Source organism: Lagenorhynchus albirostris, chromosome 5 (genome assembly GCF_949774975.1).
Source record: "Lagenorhynchus albirostris chromosome 5, mLagAlb1.1, whole genome shotgun sequence".
Taxonomy (NCBI): Eukaryota; Metazoa; Chordata; class Mammalia; order Artiodactyla; family Delphinidae; genus Lagenorhynchus; species Lagenorhynchus albirostris.
In genome coordinates, this window is record NC_083099.1 from 71684338 (window position 1) to 71707407 (window position 23070).

The following is a 23070-nucleotide window of genomic DNA, read 5'->3' on the forward strand; positions in this document are numbered from 1 at the left end:
GGCGCAGTGGTTAAGAGTCCGCCTGCCGATGCAGGGGACACGGGTTTGTGCCCTGGTCCGGGAAGATCCCACATACTGCAGAGCAGCTGGGTCCGTAAGGCATGGCCGCTGAGCCTCCGCGTCTGGAGCCTGTGCTCCGCAACGGGAGAGGCCACAACAGTGAGAGGCCCGCGTACTGCAAAAAAAAAAAAAAAAAAAAATGTCAGGAGTTTTCAACACATAGATGGCAACTACAGGGGAAGCCACAATTAAGGATGAGGTCACCTGAATGGATAGAGTAAGACAAGAACACAAATGTGTGGAACACTAACATTTAAGACACAGGCACAGGGTTTGGAACCACAGTGGAGAATGAGGAGTCACAGAAGAAGTAGGAAAAGGTCAGAAGAAAGCAAAGCATCATAGAATTCCAGGGAGAACGTCTCAAGAACGATGGCATGGCTAACTTGTCAAATACTGCTGAGGAGACAAGTAAGACTGAGGGGAAAAAGAAAACCACACACACGTCAGGGGTACAAATCCACTGGACTTAACAAGAAGGTTGTTAATTGCCTTGGCAAGGGCAGTTTCAGTAGACTGGCAGGGGTAGTAGCCAGATTAGATTAGTTGATGAGTGTGTGAGAGGTGAGTTGCATGTAGCATTCTTTCAAAAAATAATTTGGCTGTGAAGTAGAAGGCATGTGGTGAGAGAGAAATATTATATAAATGTGTTTTATTTTCTTTTGCCTAAAGTGCTTATCTAAATCCCTGAATGAAGCGTGTGGGGAAAGAGATGCTCATACACTGTTGGTAGGACTATAAACTGTCAACCTTTTTGAAGTTCAATAACATAGTATTTATAAAAATTCAAATTCCAGATACCCTTGGGCCAAGCAATTCTACTTCTGACATTAACCTCTAAATATGCATTTGTCCTTCTTAATGAAGTGTGCAAGAACCTGCAAATACAGCATTGTTTACAATAGCAAAACAGTGGAAACAACCTAAATATCCATTAAAGGGATTAGTTAAAATATGGAAAAGTCCATGAAACGGAATGCTCATCCATAAAGTGCTTATAAGCTGGATGCCCAAACCTGGCAGTACATCAAGAAAAGAAAACCAAGTTTGATCTCACTCATGCAACCACAAGCAAAAATCCTGAACAAAATCATAGTCAACCAAATCCAGCAGATATAAAAAAGAATGCATCATGACCAAGTTGGATTTATTCTAGGAATGGTGTTGGTTCAACATTTGAATATCAGTCAACTGTAATTCACCACATTCTCCTGGAAGAAACACTATGTGATCATTTCAACAGCTGTAGAAAGAGGATTAGATAAAATTAAACATCTATTTATGTTAACACCACCATAGAAATAAGCTTCCTCAACCCGATAAAGAGTATATACCAGAAACCTACAGCCCACAATATATCCAGTGGTGAAATACTAGGAACACTCCCTGTAGAGTCAGGAACAGGACAAGTACATCACTATCACACCAACATTCGTGTGGTTAACAGACATGCAAAACGCATAGAAGGAATAAGGACTGAAATGTCAGAAACAAAAAAAAGTCACTATTTATAGATAACTGTCTAAAACAAAATCCTAGAAATTCTAAAAATTTTAAGAATAAAGTTTGACAAGGCTGATGGATACGAGATGAATATCCAAAATAACTGCACTGTTTCCACCAGCATAAAAGGACTATAAAATACAATTTTAAACAGATACTTATCAGAGGAACAAAAACCATAATACTACAGGAATAAATCTAACAAAAGTGTGTATAAAAACCTTTAGGGAGGGCTTCCCTGGTGGCACAGTGGTTGAGAATCTGCCTGCTAATGCAGGGGACACGGGTTCGAGCCCTGGTCTGGGAGGATCCCACATGCTGCAGAGCAACTAGGCCCGTGAGCCACAACTACTGAGCCTGCGCGTCTGGAGCCTGTGCTCCGCAACGAGAGGCCGCGATAGTGAGAGGCTCGTGCACCGCGATGAAGAGTGGCCCCCTCAAGCCATAACTAGAGAAAGCCCTGGCACAGAAACGAAGACCCAACACAGCAAAAATAAATAAATTAAGAATCTCCTACCACCCAACATCTTCTTTAAAAAAAAAAAACAAAAACACCTTTAGGGAGAAAGATATTCTGAAGAAATAGAGATATTCTCCCCCTCAATTTTTTGATAAACCCAGTGTAATTCTAATAAAAATTCCAAGAGGGCTTATCCTGGTATAAACTTAAAATGTATACGGAGGAGGAAAAGCTCAGGAACAGCCAAAAAGATCATGATGAACAATGTGAGGTGGGGTAGGGGTCCTATCCAACCATATATCAAAATTACTTACAAAGTCATATCACACTTTACACCCACTAGACAAACATTGGCAAAGATGTGGAACAAAAGATCTCATACACTGATGGAAGTATAAATTGGTATAATCACTTTGGAAAACAACTGGAACCTCAGAAAGCTAAAGAGCACATGCTCAAACTTATACTAGAACACACCAGAAGACGGTCTGCCCTAGTGGTATGCCAAGGTAGGGCAGGTGGTAATGGAAGGAGTATTTTACCACTGACATTGTTTAGAATTCCCACGACAAGGTGGTATTTCTAGCAGATGGACGTTTAGTGGGCTTTATTGCTGGTTTTAAATTCTCAACAGCATTGTACCACCCCCTTGCTGCTTGTACTTGGGATGAACTCTTTGATGTTACTCACTCCCTTACACTAAGGGACGTGTATAAGAATGTTTACATCAGGACCATTAATTCAGGAAAAGTCTATGAACAATCCAGTTATTTACCAGTGGAGAACTGAGAAGTGAATTATGGTATATTCCTATAACGGAATACTATACAGAATGAAAATGAAATGCATGCAGCATCATAATAAGGCTTTTGGGAAAAAGCAAGTCAGAGTAAAACAGCAATCACCAGATACCATTTTCATAAAGTTCAAAAGTAAGCAAAACTATCTTTTAAGACTTCATACGTATATGGTATAGTGAAAAGTAAGACAATGAGGTAGTGGTTCCCTCTGGGTGTTTAGAGAAAGGTGCACAATAGAGCCTTACTGGTGTTGGTAATGCTACCTTTTTTTTAGGTTACATGTTGGACTCCTAGGTATTATTTTATTGCTATTATGATTAACAACTTAAACGTGTATGCATATTCGTTTGTATAAAACAAGTATTTCATCTTTCATAAAGTTTTTAATGAGAACGAGAATAAGAACTCAATGGACAGCACGTGATGAGGCAGCACAGACAGACTACTCAAGAAGTAGGTTGGTAAGGGACGGGTCAAATAATGGAATCAATGTTCTTTTATTTTTAAAGACCAAGGGACATTTAATTTGTTTGTGGACAAAGGGAAATGGAACTAGAAGCAAAGAATGAAGAAACAGGAAAGAAAAATATCAGGTAGTCAATAAAGGCTGCTGTTTTAATTATGCTCCCTTTGGGTTAATATAACTGGATCTTCGAAAATTAGGAAAGAAGAGATCCTGGAAAAAAGAAACAAAGACAGTTTAGTTTCTTTCCCCAGTAACATAAGAGCAGAGGAGGGGGACAGATCTTAAGCCCTAGCAATCATCCAGAAGTCTCATTTGGCTATGTGATACTAATGTGTCATTTTCCACTACTGTCTTATTTACCACTGCTATCCCAGATCCTATTACTCCTCAGACAATCAGTAATAATTGATGTGCTTAAGCCTTACCTGAAGAATCTGGTCAATAGAGGCAACTGGATGCAACATGATGAATAATATGAAAACATACAAAATAATCAGAGACACAACAAAAAAATCTGAAACAGAAAGTAAAACAATTAAATTAGGGAGTTCCTTTAAATAAAAAGGCACATACTGGTATACTGTCGATCTTAAATTTGGTTTTAAATACTTCTATTTAGGTTGATGAAGTATATAAAATGTGTGCTCTATGATATTTCCTAGAGTATGATACATCATGCAGGCCCAAAGGATTTATTTATGTAATGTGAAAATAATCAGCATTTATAAAAAATAAGAGACAGACCTTTATGAATATTTGTGTATCTCCAGATAGATAGCTACTTTATAAGACAACCAAGCCAATCTATAATTCATAAATAGGAGACTAGACTACGTATGGCAAAATTAGATTATCATTTAAAACATACATGCAAAGACAACTGATTGTAAAAATGCTGATAACATTTATTCTCAGTATTAGTTATGTTATAATCCTAAACAGAGGCACTCTAAGCTGAACGTAAGTATATTTCTGTTCAGTGAATCCCACTTTTTCATTAATTTCCTCCGTGAAAATATTTCCACAGAAAACGCTAGCTAAAACCCAGAAACTGAGTTGATCTGCTACTTTAAATGTGGGCTAACCCTGTGGCTTGCTGTGGTAGGTAGGGATGGTAAATTCCATCCATCAGCACTTTGTATCACTTTCCTAACTCAAAAATAAAACTCCCTGCTCATTTTGTTAACTGTGTACATTTTGTTAACTGTGTACATACATGCATTCACATGCACGTATACAAGCACACCCTTATGTAACAAGCCATGGGGGTGGAGGGGCTCAGAAATAGTCTCAATTATATTGACAGACCCCAACTTTTCCCCCCTTTTTAATTTGGTCTGGATATTTATTTCTAAGTTCCTATTTGAGGATGGCTTCAAAACTCAAACTTTACTATGACCACATATAACCAAAACTTTATCATGAAGCCTTCAGACTGAGTAAAGAAGTTTAATATACTATTTACAGATTGTAAATGAAGAAAGGGGTCTCAATATTTTTAAATGTGGGAGTCATCTGTAAATATGAAATTTGTTAATCCATCAGTTGAAAACTATAGGCCAACAGTTATTATTCTATAGAAACATACTGTGTTATATATATATATGTTTATTGTTTTATATATATATTTATTGTTCTAGAAGCTTAGACTGAAAGTTATACTAACATTCATGCCAAAAGTGGGGAAACTCTTTTACTATGAGCCACTGACCAACAGGATGAAAAATTTGGAACCCACTTAAATAAAAAAGAAATTTTTTTCTAGATTTTTATCTTTTCCAACATTCTACTAAATTGCAAACAGGATGGGACTTCCCTGGCGGTCCAGTGGTTAAGACTGCGCTTCCAATGCAGGGGGCGCGGGTTTGATCCCTGGTCAGGGAACTAAGATCCCACATGCTGCGCGGGGTGGCCAAAAAATAAAAATAAAAATTTCACCAAATAAAAAAAAATAAATTTCAAACAGGGGATACAACATTCTATTCAATAAATGCAGCAATGAAAGTAATACATGTTATATAGCCATTCAAATATCTATATAGTCAGTTAAAGAAAAAGTGTTTGGAAAGTGCTAGTTGGAAGTACGTGAACACACACACACAAAGGCTAAGTCAGAAAAAGGACCAAAAAAAAAAAAAAAGTCAGAATATAAATCCCAAAGAAAGACAGGTTTTGTTTCAATAAAGTAATAGCCCATATTGAATGTTTTTCAACTCCTATTGCATTTTTATAACGATAAGCAAAAACAGACTTGCAATCTAGTCCTGACACGTTACCAGAAAAAAATTTTTTTTTTACTCAAGCTCAAAAACTTCTTACATCTACCTCAACAATATTTCTCAACTCTTCATCTGTCCTTCTCCTATAACCACCCCCTTTGATCACACCTCTAAACATCTGCCAAGATTTCCATTTGAAGGAAAAAATAAATAATTGAATCTTTCCTTTGTTTAGCTAGGGGAGAAAAAGAGGCACTATTCAAAGGAATCTGACAGGGGAGGTGGATGGCTAGCAGATTTAGATAACCACCAAAATGAAAAAAATCAATAAGGATTTCAACCAAGAATGGAAAACTCAGGGATTCATTTTGGAGAGGTATGAGTTTCTAGTAGACTGTGCTCTCAACTCCGGGATTCTCCTGGCATGGTCACTGATTCCTTAGTGATCGTACTGAAGTGCAAGGAATGCTCTTCACCAGAAGACAGCTAGCTATCAAAACAAATTCTGTGTTGGTGGTGACTGGCGGCTGAGGGAGAATGTTCCACAAGTTAAAGAATTAGCTTCTATTTCAGATGCTGCCACAAAGCTATGTGAACATCGAGTCATTCAGAGTCAAATTATTTTAACTATAAAATGGGGATATGGTGATGATCCTGGAGGAAACAGTAGATTTAAGTTATTATTACATACATCCCAGCTATGGCATCACAAAATTGTTCTTCTAATGATACCAGTTCCTTTTGATGGAATATGGCGTCAAAATAAGGCACCATAAAGGATTTCCTTCATATTCCCCTTAGCTAAGTGACTCAAAAATAAAAACCTACATGGAGTAAATAAATCCGCAATACTTGTCCATGGCTCTGATATATACCTCTCTTGTTCCTTCCTCAAAAATACTAACCAGGACTGCCTGATCTATAACACAGATTTCAAGTTTTTCGTACTTCTATTCCCTCCTTCCTTACTCAGTTACTTGTCTTTCAAAGGCCACCTTATTCTGCAGGGCCTCTAGGTATCTGCTCCAACCAATTCAGGCATGGCAGATGAACAGGCAAAAGATACATAGGCCTGGGCTTCCCTGGTGGCGCAGTGGTTGGGAGTCCGCCTGCCGATGCAGGGGACACAGGTTCATGCCCCGGTCTGGGAAGATCCCACATGCCGCGGAGCGGCTGGGCCTGTGAGCCATGGCCACTGAGCCTGCGCGTCCGGAGCCTGTGCTCCGCAACGGGAGAGGCCACAGCAGTGAGAGGCCCGTGTACCGCAAAAAAAAAAAAAAAAAAAAAAAAAAGATACATAGGTCTGAACAGGAAGGATACTGGCATGTCAGTAATAATGCCTTCATAAACTGAGAAAGAACCTGGATTTCACAAGCAGTAAATTATAGGGATCAAGTAAAAAAACTGTAGCAAAAATTGAAGCCAGATCTCAAGAAATCACATCTAGTTAAGAGAGAGTGTTAGAACTAAGTCCGTAAGATCGTGGCCCCTGAAATGATAGCATAGTCAAACAAGAAAATATAACTGGGCTAAGCTAAAGTTAAAAATGGGTAACCACAGGCTGAAATAAGGTTTTACTTAGATTAAACTGAACCACTAGAAGACAGCAAAAAACTCTATAATGCCTTAAATGCCTAAGATTGAGGTTAATTCTTAAAAATAATCACCTCAAGATAGACTGAATACATTACACTGTTTAGATATTGAGAAGAGCAACTAGCAGGTCCCAGTGAAGACCTGTTAACTGTCTATTGTGCAGGACAAAAGGAAAGGCTAATCAATGTCTGCTCTAGGAAAGCCTTAACCTTTTCCCCACTCTTTTCCATCTATATTTATACTTTACATTGTATATCACTTTATACAGTAATACTTTATTTCTGTCATTTCTTACTTTCTTCTCTACTTTTCCTTCTTTACTACATTCCAAGATCAGGGGACTTCAATGACAGAAAGACAGACAGACAGGATGTGAAGATCACAAAGTATGTATATGTTGACTTTCCTGTTCCTATTGTATTTTCCGGGAGGCATGTTTTAATGACAGCATGCACTTCTGTATGCACTGACAGACATGCACAAGCTGCTTATAGTAAAGACAAAGGTTTCGTGGCTATATTTCTACTAAAATATAAGTTTTAACATGTTTAAAAAAAAAAAAGTCCAGCCATCAACAACTGAGCTTATTTAAATCAATTTGAAATTAAATAGGAAATCAAAATATTTGAGCCTTTAATTTTTTTGGAAGTTTCCCAAAATAATATAAAAGATGTGTTTAAAAAATAGGCAACTAATATTCTCTATCTCTTTCTTAACTGGAGAAGTATGGATAGGGTGGATTTACTTAGACCTCTAAATTAACTTTCCTGGTGCAGCTTGTCTTACTTATTATCAACCAGTCTGAACACCAGTTTTCTTCATGTAAAGAAAGTTTTGTTCTTTGATAGATGTTTTAGCTACCTCTGGGCATGCTCAATATTTCCTTAAAATTTAAAAATATGGAACTAAAAATAATAATTAAGGTTGATATACATGTTTTAAGTTCACCTTATAATAAGGTAACTTAAGTTATGAAGTTCTCTTAAAAGTACAGTGATAGGGCTTCCCTGGTGGTGCAGTGGCTAAGAATCTGCCTGCCAATGCAGAGGACACGGGTTCAAGCCCTTGTCCGGGAAGATCCCACATGCCATGGAGCAACTAAGCCCGTGCACCACAACTACTGAACCTGTGCTCTACAGCCTGTGAGCCACAACTACTGAGCCCGCGTGCCTAGAGCCTGTGCTCCGCAACGAGAAGCCACCTCAATGAGAAGCCCGCGCACCGCAACAAAGAGTAGCCTCCACTCGCCACAACTAGAGAAAAGCCTGCGCACAGCAACAAAAACCCAATGCAGCCAAAAATAAATAAATAAAATAGATACAACATTAAAAAAAAAAAAAAAGTACAGTGATAAACCTTCTATGCAAGGCTTTTTGTCCCCCATGGTTTTAATATGACTCTCAGTCATACAGCCTCCATTAGATAAGAAATATCAGTTCTTTTTAAAAAAGAGAAAAATCAGATTTCAATTATTATCAGCACTTATATTTTTAAACAGTCTTACCTGTCCAAAATATAAAGTAATAAAACCTTCCCTACAAATCAGAGGGTAGAAGTAAAGACTAAATAAGAAAACATATGTGAATATGCTTTGTTAACTCTAACATGAGAGAGAGATGTGAGTAGTTATCACCCGTGTAACACACCAAAACCTGTGGCCTGACATTCTGCCAACTAGAACACTGGCATTTCTTTACAGCAAAAGAATAACTACTACTCATCCCAAGATACTGCAAAAGTCTACAGTTTTATGTGAAAAAAAATTTAAGTTATTCCATATATTAATTAGTACAGTCTCAAATTTTTAAAACTAGCAATTTACATATAGTGAATAATTTTTCCCCCCAAAACCCGAATTGTAATCAATCAAAATATGCTATCTCCTATTGCCACAGGCAGACAAGCTTACATAGGCACAAGCCTCCATTCTACTGGCCCCTTAAGTGTGGTGGATGCAAAGGTGACAGAAATGAAGAATTCCAGGTGAATACTGGCTGGAACAGTGTCAAAAATGAGAAAAGACAGCTGGTGCTATGCAGACCACCCAGAAGTATAATACCCACTGTTCCAACTGAGGAACCTCTGTTCCTGCTTCTAATTCTAACTCTCCTTGCAATGGGCTGTAAAAATAAAAGTTGGAGCCAGAAGTAATAGGATGTGAAAACCAGGAATGTTTAGAACTGCTGGCTTTAATTTTAAACTTAGGGTGGCAGCTACCATGAGAATAAAACAAGACAGTAAACATCTAAATCACTAGGTTCATTCTATTTGTGAAGATCTATTTTACTTTGAAAGGACAGTTTTAACTCTACTCTTGCATTACTTTTAAAGAAGGGAAGCAGGATGGGAATCACAATAAATGCCAAACTTACAATTCTTGTAGCAAGGTTGCCTGAAGGGTTTTCCTTTTGAAAAGGCAATTGCCACTATGAGGTACTGAAAACTGGAGATAAAAAACACTGTGGTATTTTCATAATTTTCTATATTATGTCTATCAGGATTGGTTTCATTGTACAAATGTGAAGAATTCCCATATAGGCTTCCTGTTGTATTAAAAGCTTCCTGTGTACTAAAACACACACAAAAGATTTTATATTAGTAAACACAATATGTTTCCCAAAGGAAACCAGTTTTTCTTTCTAGTCACATTCCAATCAATTAAAAAATTACAAGAAAGTAAGAAACTTCATTAATTAATAAGCCTCTCTTACTTAACCCTTTCCCCATTCTTTAAATTTGGGGAGTAATATTAGCATAGTAAAGGTAAACAGACCTTGTGTAATTGATTAAAATAATGTTATCATAATTTGTGAACTGGAAACACTCTGCCCATAAACAAATAAAAGACCCACTTAATAGCTTTACTTAAATTTTTTTAGGTTTTAAATGTCATTTCCCAAACTGGGGATAGAGAAGTTAGGAACACAAACATTCTGGGTTTAGAACAGACCCTAGTGATTAATTTCAACTTTCTTATTTTACAGATAAGGAAAGCAAGGCTCAGCAGCAAATTAAGAAACTGGTCCAATGTCCCCATCTTGGTAGTGATTAGGACCTGGCCTGACCACCTTCCTACAGATAAAGTCAAATACAGGCCAAATTATCTAAGTGCTCAGTCAAGCTGCATGCAATTTTTACATAAATTTTAAACTTATTTTTGCATGCATATATATTACATACATTTTACACATACTTTTTAATGGATTGACCAACTTACTCTGAATGTGGATGCGATTCCTTATACCACGTCTGCTGCTTGACCCAAAAAAACCCCAAAGATTGAAATCCAATGCAGATGATAATCTGAGACAAGACGGAGAAGAGAAGGGCCCCAGATATAAGACCTGAAGGTGGTCTTTGTGCCACAAGTTCCTTCCAGGCAGGATTTAAACTCACTACATTGAGAAGAAAGAGAGGAAAGGTTTATATCTAAATTCATCTGTCAGATTCATTTAGGAACATTTAGGGAAAAAAAAACCTGTTTTTCTCTAACAAATATTTAGCATGAAAAACGTCCAAAAAACAAGCCAGATGCTATACATATCTAAATAATCTGTAAAAGTAAACAATTTAGGCTTTTTCAAAAATGGCTCAGGAGTACTTTTTACATTAGTCTATTGAAATTCAAAGGAAACACTAGTACAAGTAAAAAGAATAGTAAATATTAGCATATATCATCATCACCCTTGTATGTTTATTTCTGAATCTTTAATTGCAAAGCTACAGCTAAAACAATACATATTTTCTCCTCTTAAGAAGATATTAACAAAGGTTTGAAGCTATATAAACATAACAGTAACATTAAAAAAAAGGCTCTGATCGCTTATTAAGGTGTTCCACCAAGTTTCTCCACTGTAGTGTTTCTAATTTTTCTCTTTGTAATTAATAAGTAATTTGTAGAAAGATACTAAGACTGTGTAAAAATCCTGTTCCTTATCAACTTTCATTCACTAGTTGTAGCATCCACTAAAGACTGTCAAACTCAGTGGTTCTCAACCAAAGTGATTTTGGCCCCCAGAGAACATATGGGAATGTCTGGAGATATTTCTGGGTGTCACAAATGGGGGAGTGTTACTGGCATCCAGTGGGTAGAGGCCAGAGATACTGGTAAGCATCCTATGACACACACAATAGTCCCCCACAGTGAAGACGCAGCCGGCCTAAGATGTCAGTAAGACAAGGGTCTTTCCATAGTATAAGGCAATCATTCCTTCTGTATTATTAGTTAGCATTTTACTGTAAGGAAGAGCTTTCCCTTCTCTCCCAATCACTTATTTATTTCCACTATGGACTTATGAATTTTCATTTGATTAAATAGATCATATCTCATGACCATTATTATTTATTTTGATGTTAACATCACCAATACTGAAACAAATCAACATCTTGTCTCTTATATGATGTACTCAGGAGGACACAGCATCACTTCTTTGGTATTCCTGCCAAGAATGCATAGCCTGAGTCTAATGAGAATACATCAGACAAGCTCGGGTAACTGGATTATCTTCTTTCATAAATGTCAACGTCAAGAAGCTCCCCCCACAAAAGGCTGACATACTATTCTGGATTAAAGATGACAAAAGAGATATGATAACTAAATGAAATTTATGAGCCTAGACTAGATCCTGGACTAGGGGGGCGAAATAGGTATAAGGGACCTTACTGGAACACATAACAAAACCTGAATATGGGTATGGATTAGGTAAAATTCTATCAGTGTTAAATTTCTTGATCATTATAACTGTGTTTAGCTGTATAAGAAAATGACTTCATTTAGGGCAATATATACTAAAACATTCAGAGGCAAGGGTCATGATAACATAAACATATTCTCAAATATTTCAGAAAAAAATGGAGAAAGAATAAAACAAACGGGGCAAAATATAAATAACCACTAATAAAAGAACATACTTACAGGGAAAATGGAGAGATATGAACTGTGTTACAACTGTTCATGTAAATTTACCGAAGTTTAATAAGCCACATCAGAATTTCATATGCTTTAAAAACAATAACAAAGCAAAATACTCACTTGTAAATACCACTACCAAAATGATTGCCAGATCAATGAAGAGAAACTGGAAGTCTCCTAGATTACTTAAGATCTAGAGAAGGGATTTTTTTAAAATAGTTAGTGTTCAGGAACTATTTTTATAGCACCACTTTTATACCATTTCCCCCTGGTTTTATTAGATTTTTCCTCCCTGGTTTTAAATGACAACTTCAAAATGACACTTGGACATGCTTAAAAATTGAACAGATTTGCCTTTAAATTAGTGAAATATAACATATTTGCAAAATTCAATTTAATATATTAGTATAAAAAGTAGCTCCAAAAAATTCATTCAATAAAAACTTTAAAAGTTTTTTTGGCAAAAAGAAAACACAAACTTCTACTCACAAAATTTAGACATTCTTGAAAATTAGTATCCTGAAGCTTCCTTAATATCTAACACCACCCCGCCTGATACTTTCCACAAATGGTAAAAGGGGATAGTTTCACAAAGACTCCTTGGGATCTCACCAATGTTCATTTAGAGAAAAATCTAAAGTGAGATTACTTCAACTACAAAACCTATGGAGTACCTAGGGATATCACTTGTTTATACAAGTCCTAAAACTACAGCTGAAACCTCTTTTCTCATTCTGGCCTTTCCTTATAAATGGATAGCAAAGTTAACTGCAATTCTAAAGTATGTCACAGCTTGACATTTTGAAGCGTTCTTAAAAAGATGTCCAATCTGCACTAAAGGCAAAAAAAGAATACAATCATCTTTCATTCACAAGGCCGAATCCACAGTTAAGGAAAATGCTATTCCAGATTAATGAGATTTTCAATTTGCTACGCAAAATATAGTAAACTAAAGGAATATTTACAGATGCTAGTTATTTAAGTTCCACAATTAATGGATGCATTCAAACTGAAATATATATGCTCAATATCTTAATTTAAATACCATCTCTGTTAGCAATGTCAGTACTCACAGAATACAGTAGAGTAACACTGAAGTACTGTATAATGCTGTACAAAGCCATAAATTTAAACACACAGAAGGAAGTCATTAAAGCAGCACGGCCTTCCCTGTGAAAACAAATGTTGGCATGTGAACAGAAGTTTTCTAAATGCCTCCTCCAAACCACAATTATATCTTGACAGATGAACATCAACATTCAACCGTTACAACAAAGCACTTTTCTACCAAAAGAACTTAGCCAAAGCAGAACTGGAAAAAATGAGCAGTAGCAATCAATCTGTTGCTAAAGAGTTATAGATCAAATACACTAACATACCATTAAAACAAATTCAAATTACTTTCTATGACTTTTTTTTTTCTATATTCTTAGAGCAAGCTACAAAAAGATAATGGGAAGTTTTTCAATGTATACTACCTGATAAGGTTTGGCACACAGGAAATACTAGGAGTTTTGGAGGTAAAGGGAGATGCCACCGAAGCCTCGAGCTCTGATAAGGAAATGCCTCCATGTGCCCTCTTCAGAGCCTAATGGTTTGAAGAATAAAATTACTTGCGTTTTGTGCATGTGATTTAGGCCACAGAAAGAACTACAAATCACAAAATCTATACTTACACCACAATCATTTGCCCCATCACCGCACATCCCAACAAAGTAACTAAGAAACAAAAATTATGTTAAGATTTTGATTAATTTCTAAAAACATACAACTTTTAACTTAAGATTTCCTCCAACACAGTATTTTGAAGAGCTGACAGACCCCGATTCCCCCAGTGGGACTAATGAATTTTTTCATTACAAATGACCACAGGCATGCTGCTTTGCGAACAGCACCAGTCTGCAAGTCAAATGACCTGGGTCACTGCTCCAGTACTGTCACAAGATGGGCAACCATTAGTTCATCATTTTGGCATCTCAGTTTCCTAATGTTTAGAGCAAAGATTGGGCCTGCCTAGTCTTTAGTACACTTACTTTTAAGGCTATCAGTAAAGATTTCTCCCGTAAAAACTTGAAACATAATTAGTTACTAAAAGTATAACATCACTTCTATCATTCAAGAGTGAATGATATCCTCATGGATATCACCTAGAAAAGGAATGGTGGATATTGTACTTTACCTAAATAAATAAGCAGATGAGCCTCTTTTAAAGAGGCACTTACCTATCTTACAGGTGACAAGTTTATATACATGAAATATTAGTTACTTTTCTTGTTTTGAAAACAAAACTACAATTCATAAAAAATTAAAAAAACAGGGAATTCCCTGGCGATCCAGTGGTTAGGACACTGTGCTTCCACTGCAGGGGGCACGGGTTCGATCCCTGGTCAGGGAACTGAGATCCTGCATGTCTCGCAGCAGGGCCCCCAAAAAAACCAAAACAAAAACAAAATCCACCAATACTTACTCTACATTTTGCAATGCTTCTACTAACTGTGTCTTCTGATCGGGTGCCATACGAGCAAACACAGTGCCACGTAGCATCAACTGGAAAAGATATAAATTTCTTTAAAATACTGTTCACAGTGTGTTTGTATGAACACATACATAACCCAAATCACTAACCTTAGGAACAAGGTCTTGAAAATGTTCCAGTATCACCGAAAATGATTTTCCATTCATTGCAAAGTGATAACGAGTCACCTGAAGATCCTCTAAGTTATCATGGACCAATTTAACTGGAATAGCCTGTGTATAAGACATTCAGAACAATATTTAGCCAAACCAAGTAACACAATCCTATTTTAAATATATTTGATCCAAAACTAAATTCTTTCATTTGATGTTTTACACAAGACAACTGAATGTTTAACATTTATTGAAAGTAAAAGAAAATTCAGTTTTAAGGTAATCTGTCTATATTGTTTATTTAAAAAATAAAACTTAAGGAAGGCTAAATATCAGCTTCGGTTTGAAATGATCCATGAGCTAAACATTATGGATCACTTGCATCATTCACCACTACTTTTAAAATAGGATAAGTATCTGGGATTCTTATACTTTAAAACTGTGCTTCTCAACTTTGGCTAAATATCAAAATTTAAACACTGAGAGACCTACATCTGCCCCAGTCCTAATGAATCAGAGTCTCTGAGGAGATGGCCCAGGCTTCTGTTTTTGTTGAGTTTTTGTTGTGTTTTTAGTGCACATTTTTTCAGAATAAATTAAAACAAGCAAGTTTTGTAAAAGAAAATTCTACTTGATATTACCTCTGAGTCAATTGCTGATGAATCACTACTCTGTGTTAGGGTGTCTGCATAATGCCAATTTATCTTGGCAACTTTCCCATCCTTTGGAGGTAATGCTTCAGCAATAATAACTTTATCCTGAGGTAGTATCATTCCACAGTCTCTGGCCACAGAGACAGCAGTCAACATGTTGTCACCTAATTTTCAAAATATTGAAAATACATTAACATTACAACAGAAACATGAATGCATTAAACAACAAGTACTTACTGAGAATCTACTACAGTCCCCATTACTGGGCTGGGCAAAATGAAGTCAATGTATGGTCCTTACTCTTGGAATTTAAAAATAATAAAATCAGGATATATATATATATATATCAAAAGAAGCCTCAAATAATTCAAAAGCACATAGATACTAAATATTCAGAACATTCTCACCCACAATTTTTAAAGACAAATACAGTCTCAATCTTTCTGAGTCATGGACTAGTGGTACCCATTCAACGCCTGGCACAGTGCTCAATAAATATTATTGAAATAACCTGGGAGTGACTGGTAATCTGTTCAAGAATATGAGAGTAGCATCACAGAAAAAACTGAGTTACAAAAGTAAGATTACACAAAACAAAAAGATAAGCAAAGTAACAAGAATACAATCTTTACAAGATATAAAGAGAAGCAAGACAGACAACTTCTCAGTCACGAAAGGAAAGAACTAAAGACACTGTAAAGACAAGATCAAGAGAGGAAAATGCAGATGTACAGGAGAAGCAGGCAAAGGTCTGGGGAGCCCACTGCTACCAGAATGGAAGGGCACAATTGTCTCTTCCTTCAATTCCCACACACTATTTCCAAGCGTGTCTTCCTATGACCTGACAGATCCTTGAGACACAATGCCATATTCTGTCCGGGGCAGGAAAACAAGGGCCAGTGATAGAGACAAAGTGCTCTGAAGCAGGATCATGAGAACCAAGAACTGCTGGGATGCTAATAAACTTGGTTACTTGAGCTATTTGGTAATAAGTATGGTATTAGATGGATCTCAGAGTCTAAAACATAAAAATGTACACAAGCTTTTTCCATATGTCTTACTGTACACGTAAATGCCATAAAGTGAATATCTTAAATCTGATTATTTGCTAAGAAAAAAACACGTTAAGAGCTGCCACAATTTCATACGACTAAGAAAGGAATTATCTAATATTATCCACAGTATGATAAACTGTTGATCATAACAGTATGATAAACACCAGGAGAATCATTTAGATGTAGCAGTCAAGAAAGAAACCAAAAAATGGCTCTTTTCACTGTTACACACACACAATGATAAATGTACTATCTTATATATAAAAATATAATTATAACGAATATCTATTAATCATTTTCCGTGTATGTGGCACAGTTCTAAAAATTACAGACAGTCTCAAAATAAGTAAATCATATTCTTAACCCTCAAGAATCTTATATTCTAATAGAGAAAACAAATCTACAAATAACTAACACAAGGCAGAGTAAAACAACTGCTATAAGAAATATATGATTAAAGAGAGATAACAAAAAAGAGCAGTTAAATATTTACAGTGTGCCCTTCACTACTGTATTATACTTATTATATACAGATTTGCTAGACCTCCAAAGTGTATTGTAAAGTTGTCCTCTATCTTGGAAAAGTATTCAGAGCTGAACTAGGGCAACGTAAGATGGAGCAACTATGTAATAAATTTAATTACCCGAGTTATAGGATAATAGTGTGGTATTAGATGGAGCTATATATCAACAGTAATAAGTATGCTTTTATAACTAACTCATCATTCCTCAATATTAGATAACCTGAACTCTAAGAGTCATACTCGATTTTTTTCTGTGTCCTTTTATAAAGTCTAACCTGTGACCATGACAGTGCGAATGTTGGCTTTATGCAAATCTTCAAGTACTGCAGGGGTTTCTCGCTTTAATTTGTTCTGCATTATAATTAATCCCATAAAATCCATGTTGTTCTCAATGGCATCTCTGCAGAAAAAGAAATTTTAACATAATGATTTAGTCAAGAGAACAAGTATTTGTTCATTTTATGTTGATAAGGCAATTTAAAATAGCCAAAAATTATAAATTAAAACATTTTATATGCTGAATAAACCATAAATGTATAAGTTTAGGAGTTCGATCTCAATGAACTTAAATCTGAAAAAACAATTCCCAAGAAGTACATTTTGAAATTAAATTTTACCCTTGAAACATGGGCATATAAAGATCCTTAGGAAATGTATATCTTTGTCTAAGACACTAAATACTTCTAGTACTAAGGAATATTCATCTTGTATCCTACCTACAAAATGAATGACCATAAAATATATCTATTTTTTACCGTTCCCCATCGAATATACTCTAATTTAAATGTTAAGAGAAAAAGAAAAACTGTACACAGGCACATTCAATAGTTATACTGGATTCATTATCAAGTCTTTGAGGAATTTTATAAAACTCTTGATCAAATTCTTGATGCTGGAAGCGTGATACAAAAACTATTAGTAGTCCAACAATGAGATCTACTCAGGATCCAGAGATGGGTCCTTTAGAATATTAATATTCAATGGTTATCAAGATGCTATTTCTTCAAATAGTTGATCATCTACTGTGCACCAAGTAGTACACTCATCACTGGGAGGTCAAAGATGAAAAGGCATGATCTCTACTCTCAAGACCCTTTTGTGGGGAAACAGACATGCAAGCAAAGGGATTATGCAAAAATAATATGTGCTTCAGCACTACAATGGAGATGAAGTCTGTTCAGTGACAGCTGCATTCTTAAAAAATCTAAAGCTATCAAAATTATATCACAGAAATATTCTTTTCAATAGTGAAAATGGGGTTTGAAGATGGGGCCAAAATTTCAGACTTGCAATAACCAAGTGGTTTTTCTACACAAAATTCAAAATAAGGGTGCTTAAGTAAACAGCGACAAAATCTAAACATCTTTGAAATTATATAATTATACGATGAGTGGTAAAGATATTAAAAGAATAGTTAGAAAACTTAATATGAATTATCCTGCTGGTGGTAACAGGAGAAATAAGCCTTGAAGCCTGAAAATGCATTTCAAAGCACAAAGCTGTACCGATGTGAAACTACTGGGTCAAAGCTCTGTAACCATTTTCCTGTGAGGTTCTAGTTTCTGGCTGCAGCTGGTTTCCTAAATCTCCTAGGAATGATACAGGTCATGGAAATCTTGCCCTCTAGTTAATGAACAGTACAATATTCAATTCAAGATATACAGGTTCAAGCTGTAAGAGAAATGCCAAAACCTGTTCCTACAGGTAGAATGGAAACACAGAGAAGATCCTGGTTGAAAGATGAGGAAGGGGAGTAGAGAGAGAGAAGGGTTGATAGGGAGGGTAGGGTATTCTGCACAGACGGAACAGCCTGTCCAAGGCACAGAAGGATGCCTGAAAGACAGGCTCAAGAACCATAGGCAACTCAGTTCTCAGTCTTTAAGGTGGGGGAGGAGAGGTGGTAAAAGGCAAAACCGTAGAGAAAGACAACCCTTCATGTTCCCTTCGTAGGAATTAGGGTATGATATTTTACACGTGTGGCTCCCAATCACACGTATGCATGCATCAGATCATTTGGTTGCCGCTGTCTTTTTTTTTTTTAAACGTCCCTGCTTAGACCAAATTCCCCCAGTATTCTGTTTTAATAGGTAGAATTCCTAAAGTTGTTTTTACTTTTAGTTATTATTTGGCTATCCACTCCACTCCTTTAGTCCTCATCCAGAAAAACAGGATTGTACTATAAACACTGTCCTACCCTTTTCACATAATGCGCTTAGAATAATTAACAGAAGTATTAATACTTCAGGATTTAACCACTATCATATCATGTTATTTATACTATTTAAATTTGAACCTTATGCTCACATAGAAATATTTCTTTAGGCTGGATTCCTAGAACTGCACTTGCTGGGTCAAATTGTATAAGCAAGTTGAGATTTTGATCGGTACTATGCATGTTATTTACAATAGTGCAGTAGCAGTATGTTGTTAAAATTTTCTCAAGCCTTCTCTAACACTTGATATCATCAATCTTTTCAGTTCTGTAAACCTTAAGAAAGAAGTCATGTCTTGCTGTGGTTTAATTCTGTAGTTCCCCAAGACTGAAGTGTCTTATCACTTTCATGTGTTCAGTGGCCATTTGCATGTCTTTTTCTGATAATTAGCTGTTTGAATCATTTACTTTTTTTTTTTTAACTAAGTATGTATTCTGTTGTTTATTTCCTGATTCATATTCTTGCTTGTGAACTCCGCCAGTAGATGATGGGGAGCTATTTATAAGAATTCCAGGTAGAAGACTAGTATTAGATTTGAATGTTAAAGAGCTCTCTGTAGATATAGTGTGGTACACAGATTAGATATAGGAAAGACTGGACTAAAGAGCTGAGTCCCTGAATTAGAGACAATGGCAGCAGGGCAGGGATGTGAGAAGAAAAGTCTGTTTGATAGGCAGAATTAGCAGGATAGCCAATAAATATTTCTTTCTGCTTACAAAATGCTAGGTACCCCGTGAAATATTCCTAAACAAAAGTGTTATCTTCAAAAGGTCGGTCTGTTATCAGTTATAGTAAAAGTGACAATCCTTGAATGTGAAACCCATAGCCATAACTGGAAGTAAACGTGACACTGGTAATGGCCATCTGACCTTTGCGGGTGAGGGTGGGAGGGTGTGGTTATTGTGACTCATGATACTTGGTTTCAGCTACTGGGCAAAAGCAAGTACAGGTGACCCTTGAACAATACAAGTTTGAACTGTGTGGGTCCACTTACACACAGATTTTTTCAATAAATACTACAGTACTACAAAATTCACAGTTGAATCCGTGAGGCAGGTCCTGGAGCCAATCCCCTACAAATACCAAGGAGTAACTGTAGATCACTGGGGAAAAATAAACTTCTGTAGAATTATGTTTACCAAAAACATAATTATGTTCCTAAAACATGCCTGACACATAGCAGGCACTCAATAAATATCTAACAAATAAACTAAAAGTAGTTCCAGAGGGACTTCCCTGGTAGCGCAGTGGTTAAGAACCCGCCTGCCAATGCAGGAGACACAGGTTCAAGCCCTGGTCTGGGAAGATCCCACATGCCACAGAGTAACAAAGCCCGTTCTCACAACTACTGAGCCTGCGCTCTAGAGCCCGCAAGCCACAACTACTGAGCCCGTGTGCCTAGAGCCTGTGCTCCCCAACAAGAGAAGCCACCATGATGAGAAGCCTGCACACCACAACGAAGAGTAGCCCCCGTTCGCCACGACTAGAGAAAGCCCGCGCGCAGCAACGAAGACCCAACACGGCCAAAAAATAAATAAATAAATATTTTAAAGGTAAGGTAGCTTTAAAAAAATAAAAGTAGTTCCAGAGAGTTGTACTTTTATCTCAACTGCCTAAAACAAACATTGAACTGTTACATATTTGCATATATCCAATAAATATTTAATAAATAAATAGTAATTGAATATAAATTATTGTACAAGACTTTTATAAACATAAGTGATGCTTTATTGGAAAAGCTGTAGAAAAGCCATTGACCAACCTTACCTGCTAATATTCTGCACCTTATGCCATGTCAGTTTTGACTCCAATTTTCTGTGTGCAAGAGCAATCACACGGAAGCCCTGTTTGGTGTAATTTTCTAAAACTTTTTCAAAATCAACAGGAACTTTTAAGAAGGAGAAAATAAAGGTCATTAGTAGGATTGTGACTACAAGCTTACACAAATAACCGAATCTCACTCAAAGCCTAGCTGCTTCCTTACCTGTTTCAGGTTTACAAAGACTGGCAATGACCTCCGGCGCCCCTTTCACGTAGGCGTCCATCTTCCTGTCCCCTAGCACCCTCGCAACCACACTCATACGTTGCAAAGCAGAAGAAAATGGGAACTGGCGAACAATTCCTATCTCATAAATAGCCTATGTAATTTCAAAAGATGCACAAACCATTTATTATTTTTTAAGAATTAAAACAGATACACAAGTATATCTACTATACCTCAATTTTAAAAAAAATTTTTTTAAAAGATATACTTAGGTAACAAGTAAACATTCTTCACTTACTGGAAGTTCAAACAGCTCCTAAAAATAAAACAAGACGAAAAGAATAAAGTAATAGTATAAATTAAGTCCATTAACACACTCAAGCTAAAAAAATTTTAACTACACATCCACAAAACATTATTTGGAAAACAGTAAGGAATTCGGAGTATTTCAAAGTCAGGTTTTAAGATTGCTTCTTTACCACCTCCCATTTCTTAAAAAAGCATATTCTTGAGTATTTTAAAACATTCTGCTATCCTAGAAATATTAAAATATTAAGTTCTAACATAAACTAATAGGAACATATTTAAAAATTACCCTAAAAATAAAGCCTTTCACATATTATTTTTATTAAGTCCCAGGAATACAGATGCAATTTAAAAGTCTTAACCACCATGCATCTAAATCACAAGGCACTAAGCCACTCAGTATATAGGAAAAAAGTAATAGTACTGAGAACTGAATCTCAATGTTTTACACAGAAGGCCTGCAACACACCAGGTGTAGTTTCTGATAAATGCAGTAAACATATTCATATCTCTATTAGAGTTAGAAAAAGGACATGTGACTTCATCTTCCAGCAATATTTTAAAATGAGGACAAAATGTGAGCACCAACAGTATTATCTAGCTTAAAACAATTCTGCACCATTTCTTGGTTTCCTGCAGGTGTAGATTCAGGAAGCAGCTGTTTTGGGGGACGAACCACAGTGGGCATAATTCGATTATGAAGTGCTGTTTCCTCTTCAGTTGCTTCTTCCAGAATCTGAAAGGAAAATATTCAAAGTATTGATCCATGAAATTCATAAATTCAATTCACTGGTTCCATTTTAAAATGAAACATTACGGCTATCTTCAGTTAAGTTAAAAAAAAAAAGTAAAACAATATATAAACAAAGCTAGTTAGTTAAAGTCCTAGCAACTCATGGCAGAGGGGAGACAGAGATTAGTAAAGAAATAGAGAAAAACTTCTCTAATTTTGCTCCTACAACCAGCTGAGTTTAAAGACTACTTCTGCAAGATAAAGAAGGTCCTTGCAGTTCCAAAAATTGTCAGTCTATCATCCAGGGATTCCTTTCTGCCAACAGAAGAGGATTCAAAAATATGTGGAACTCAGATACGGTTAGCAGAACCACTGGGTCAAGAGCACTCTGAGGAACAAAGATGTGAATTTAGTTTCCCCACCTTGAATATGTCTAATTAAAGTACTACTATCCTAACTCCTTGAAATTTAATTTTAAAATATTTCTGGTGAAAAATTCTATCAAAAACTTGTATTAAATACACGCACATGACAATACAACTAATTTGGCTCTATAAGTGAAGGAATCATCAACGGGAAAATGAAGGGGAAGAGAGCTGTGTCCAATTTACACAGTTCTTAAGAAACATTTTAACACCTTACATGGTATTAATCACATAAAATAATAGTAGTGCCCAGTTATGTAAAAACATTCCATAGATACTCTGTGGTAAGATCAAGCATCAAAGCATCTCAGAGTCAAAAAAGCATGCTATTATACAAACTTACTTATTTAAACCCACTTTTTGAAAGATTCACATACAGAACAAAAAATCTACTGAAAATCTATTCAGTTGGAGAACGGCTTTAGAGAATATCAGAGATGAATCAGCTGTACTTTGTTCTACTCCTTATAAATGAACTGGGTCTCCTTTAAGGAATTAAATTTAATGAGTATTTACTGTGGGCTTTCAGAAAG

At 36.1% G+C, this 23070-nt stretch overlaps 1 protein-coding gene across 11 annotated transcripts in view; it reads right to left on the reverse strand.

The window, feature by feature from the left end:
* ATP13A3 (ATPase 13A3) overlaps window positions 1-23070 on the reverse strand; it is an 80843-nt gene that overhangs the window by 14045 nt on the left and 43728 nt on the right. For 7 of the 11 annotated variants that reach the window (XM_060150319.1, XM_060150315.1, XM_060150322.1 and 4 more), the window contains 15 exons: window positions 21999-22115; window positions 21372-21389; window positions 21074-21227; window positions 20857-20977; window positions 17152-17276; window positions 15286-15461; window positions 14642-14764; window positions 14484-14563; window positions 13693-13735; window positions 13495-13604; window positions 13090-13186; window positions 12137-12209; window positions 10322-10499; window positions 9477-9673; window positions 3715-3803 (listed from right to left, as the gene is read on the reverse strand). In XM_060150319.1, the coding sequence (XP_060006302.1) occupies window positions 3715-3803; window positions 9477-9673; window positions 10322-10499; window positions 12137-12209; window positions 13090-13186; window positions 13495-13604; window positions 13693-13735; window positions 14484-14563; window positions 14642-14764; window positions 15286-15461; window positions 17152-17276; window positions 20857-20977; window positions 21074-21227; window positions 21372-21389; window positions 21999-22115 (1701 nt within the window). Of the gene's footprint in view, window positions 1-3275; window positions 3500-3714; window positions 3804-9476; window positions 9674-10321; window positions 10500-12136; window positions 12210-13089; window positions 13187-13494; window positions 13605-13692; window positions 13736-14483; window positions 14564-14641; window positions 14765-15285; window positions 15462-17151; window positions 17277-20856; window positions 20978-21073; window positions 21228-21371; window positions 21390-21998; window positions 22116-23070 lie in introns of those variants that run through there. The other 4 variants (XR_009540729.1, XR_009540728.1, XM_060150321.1 and 1 more) reach the window with 3 other exon arrangements.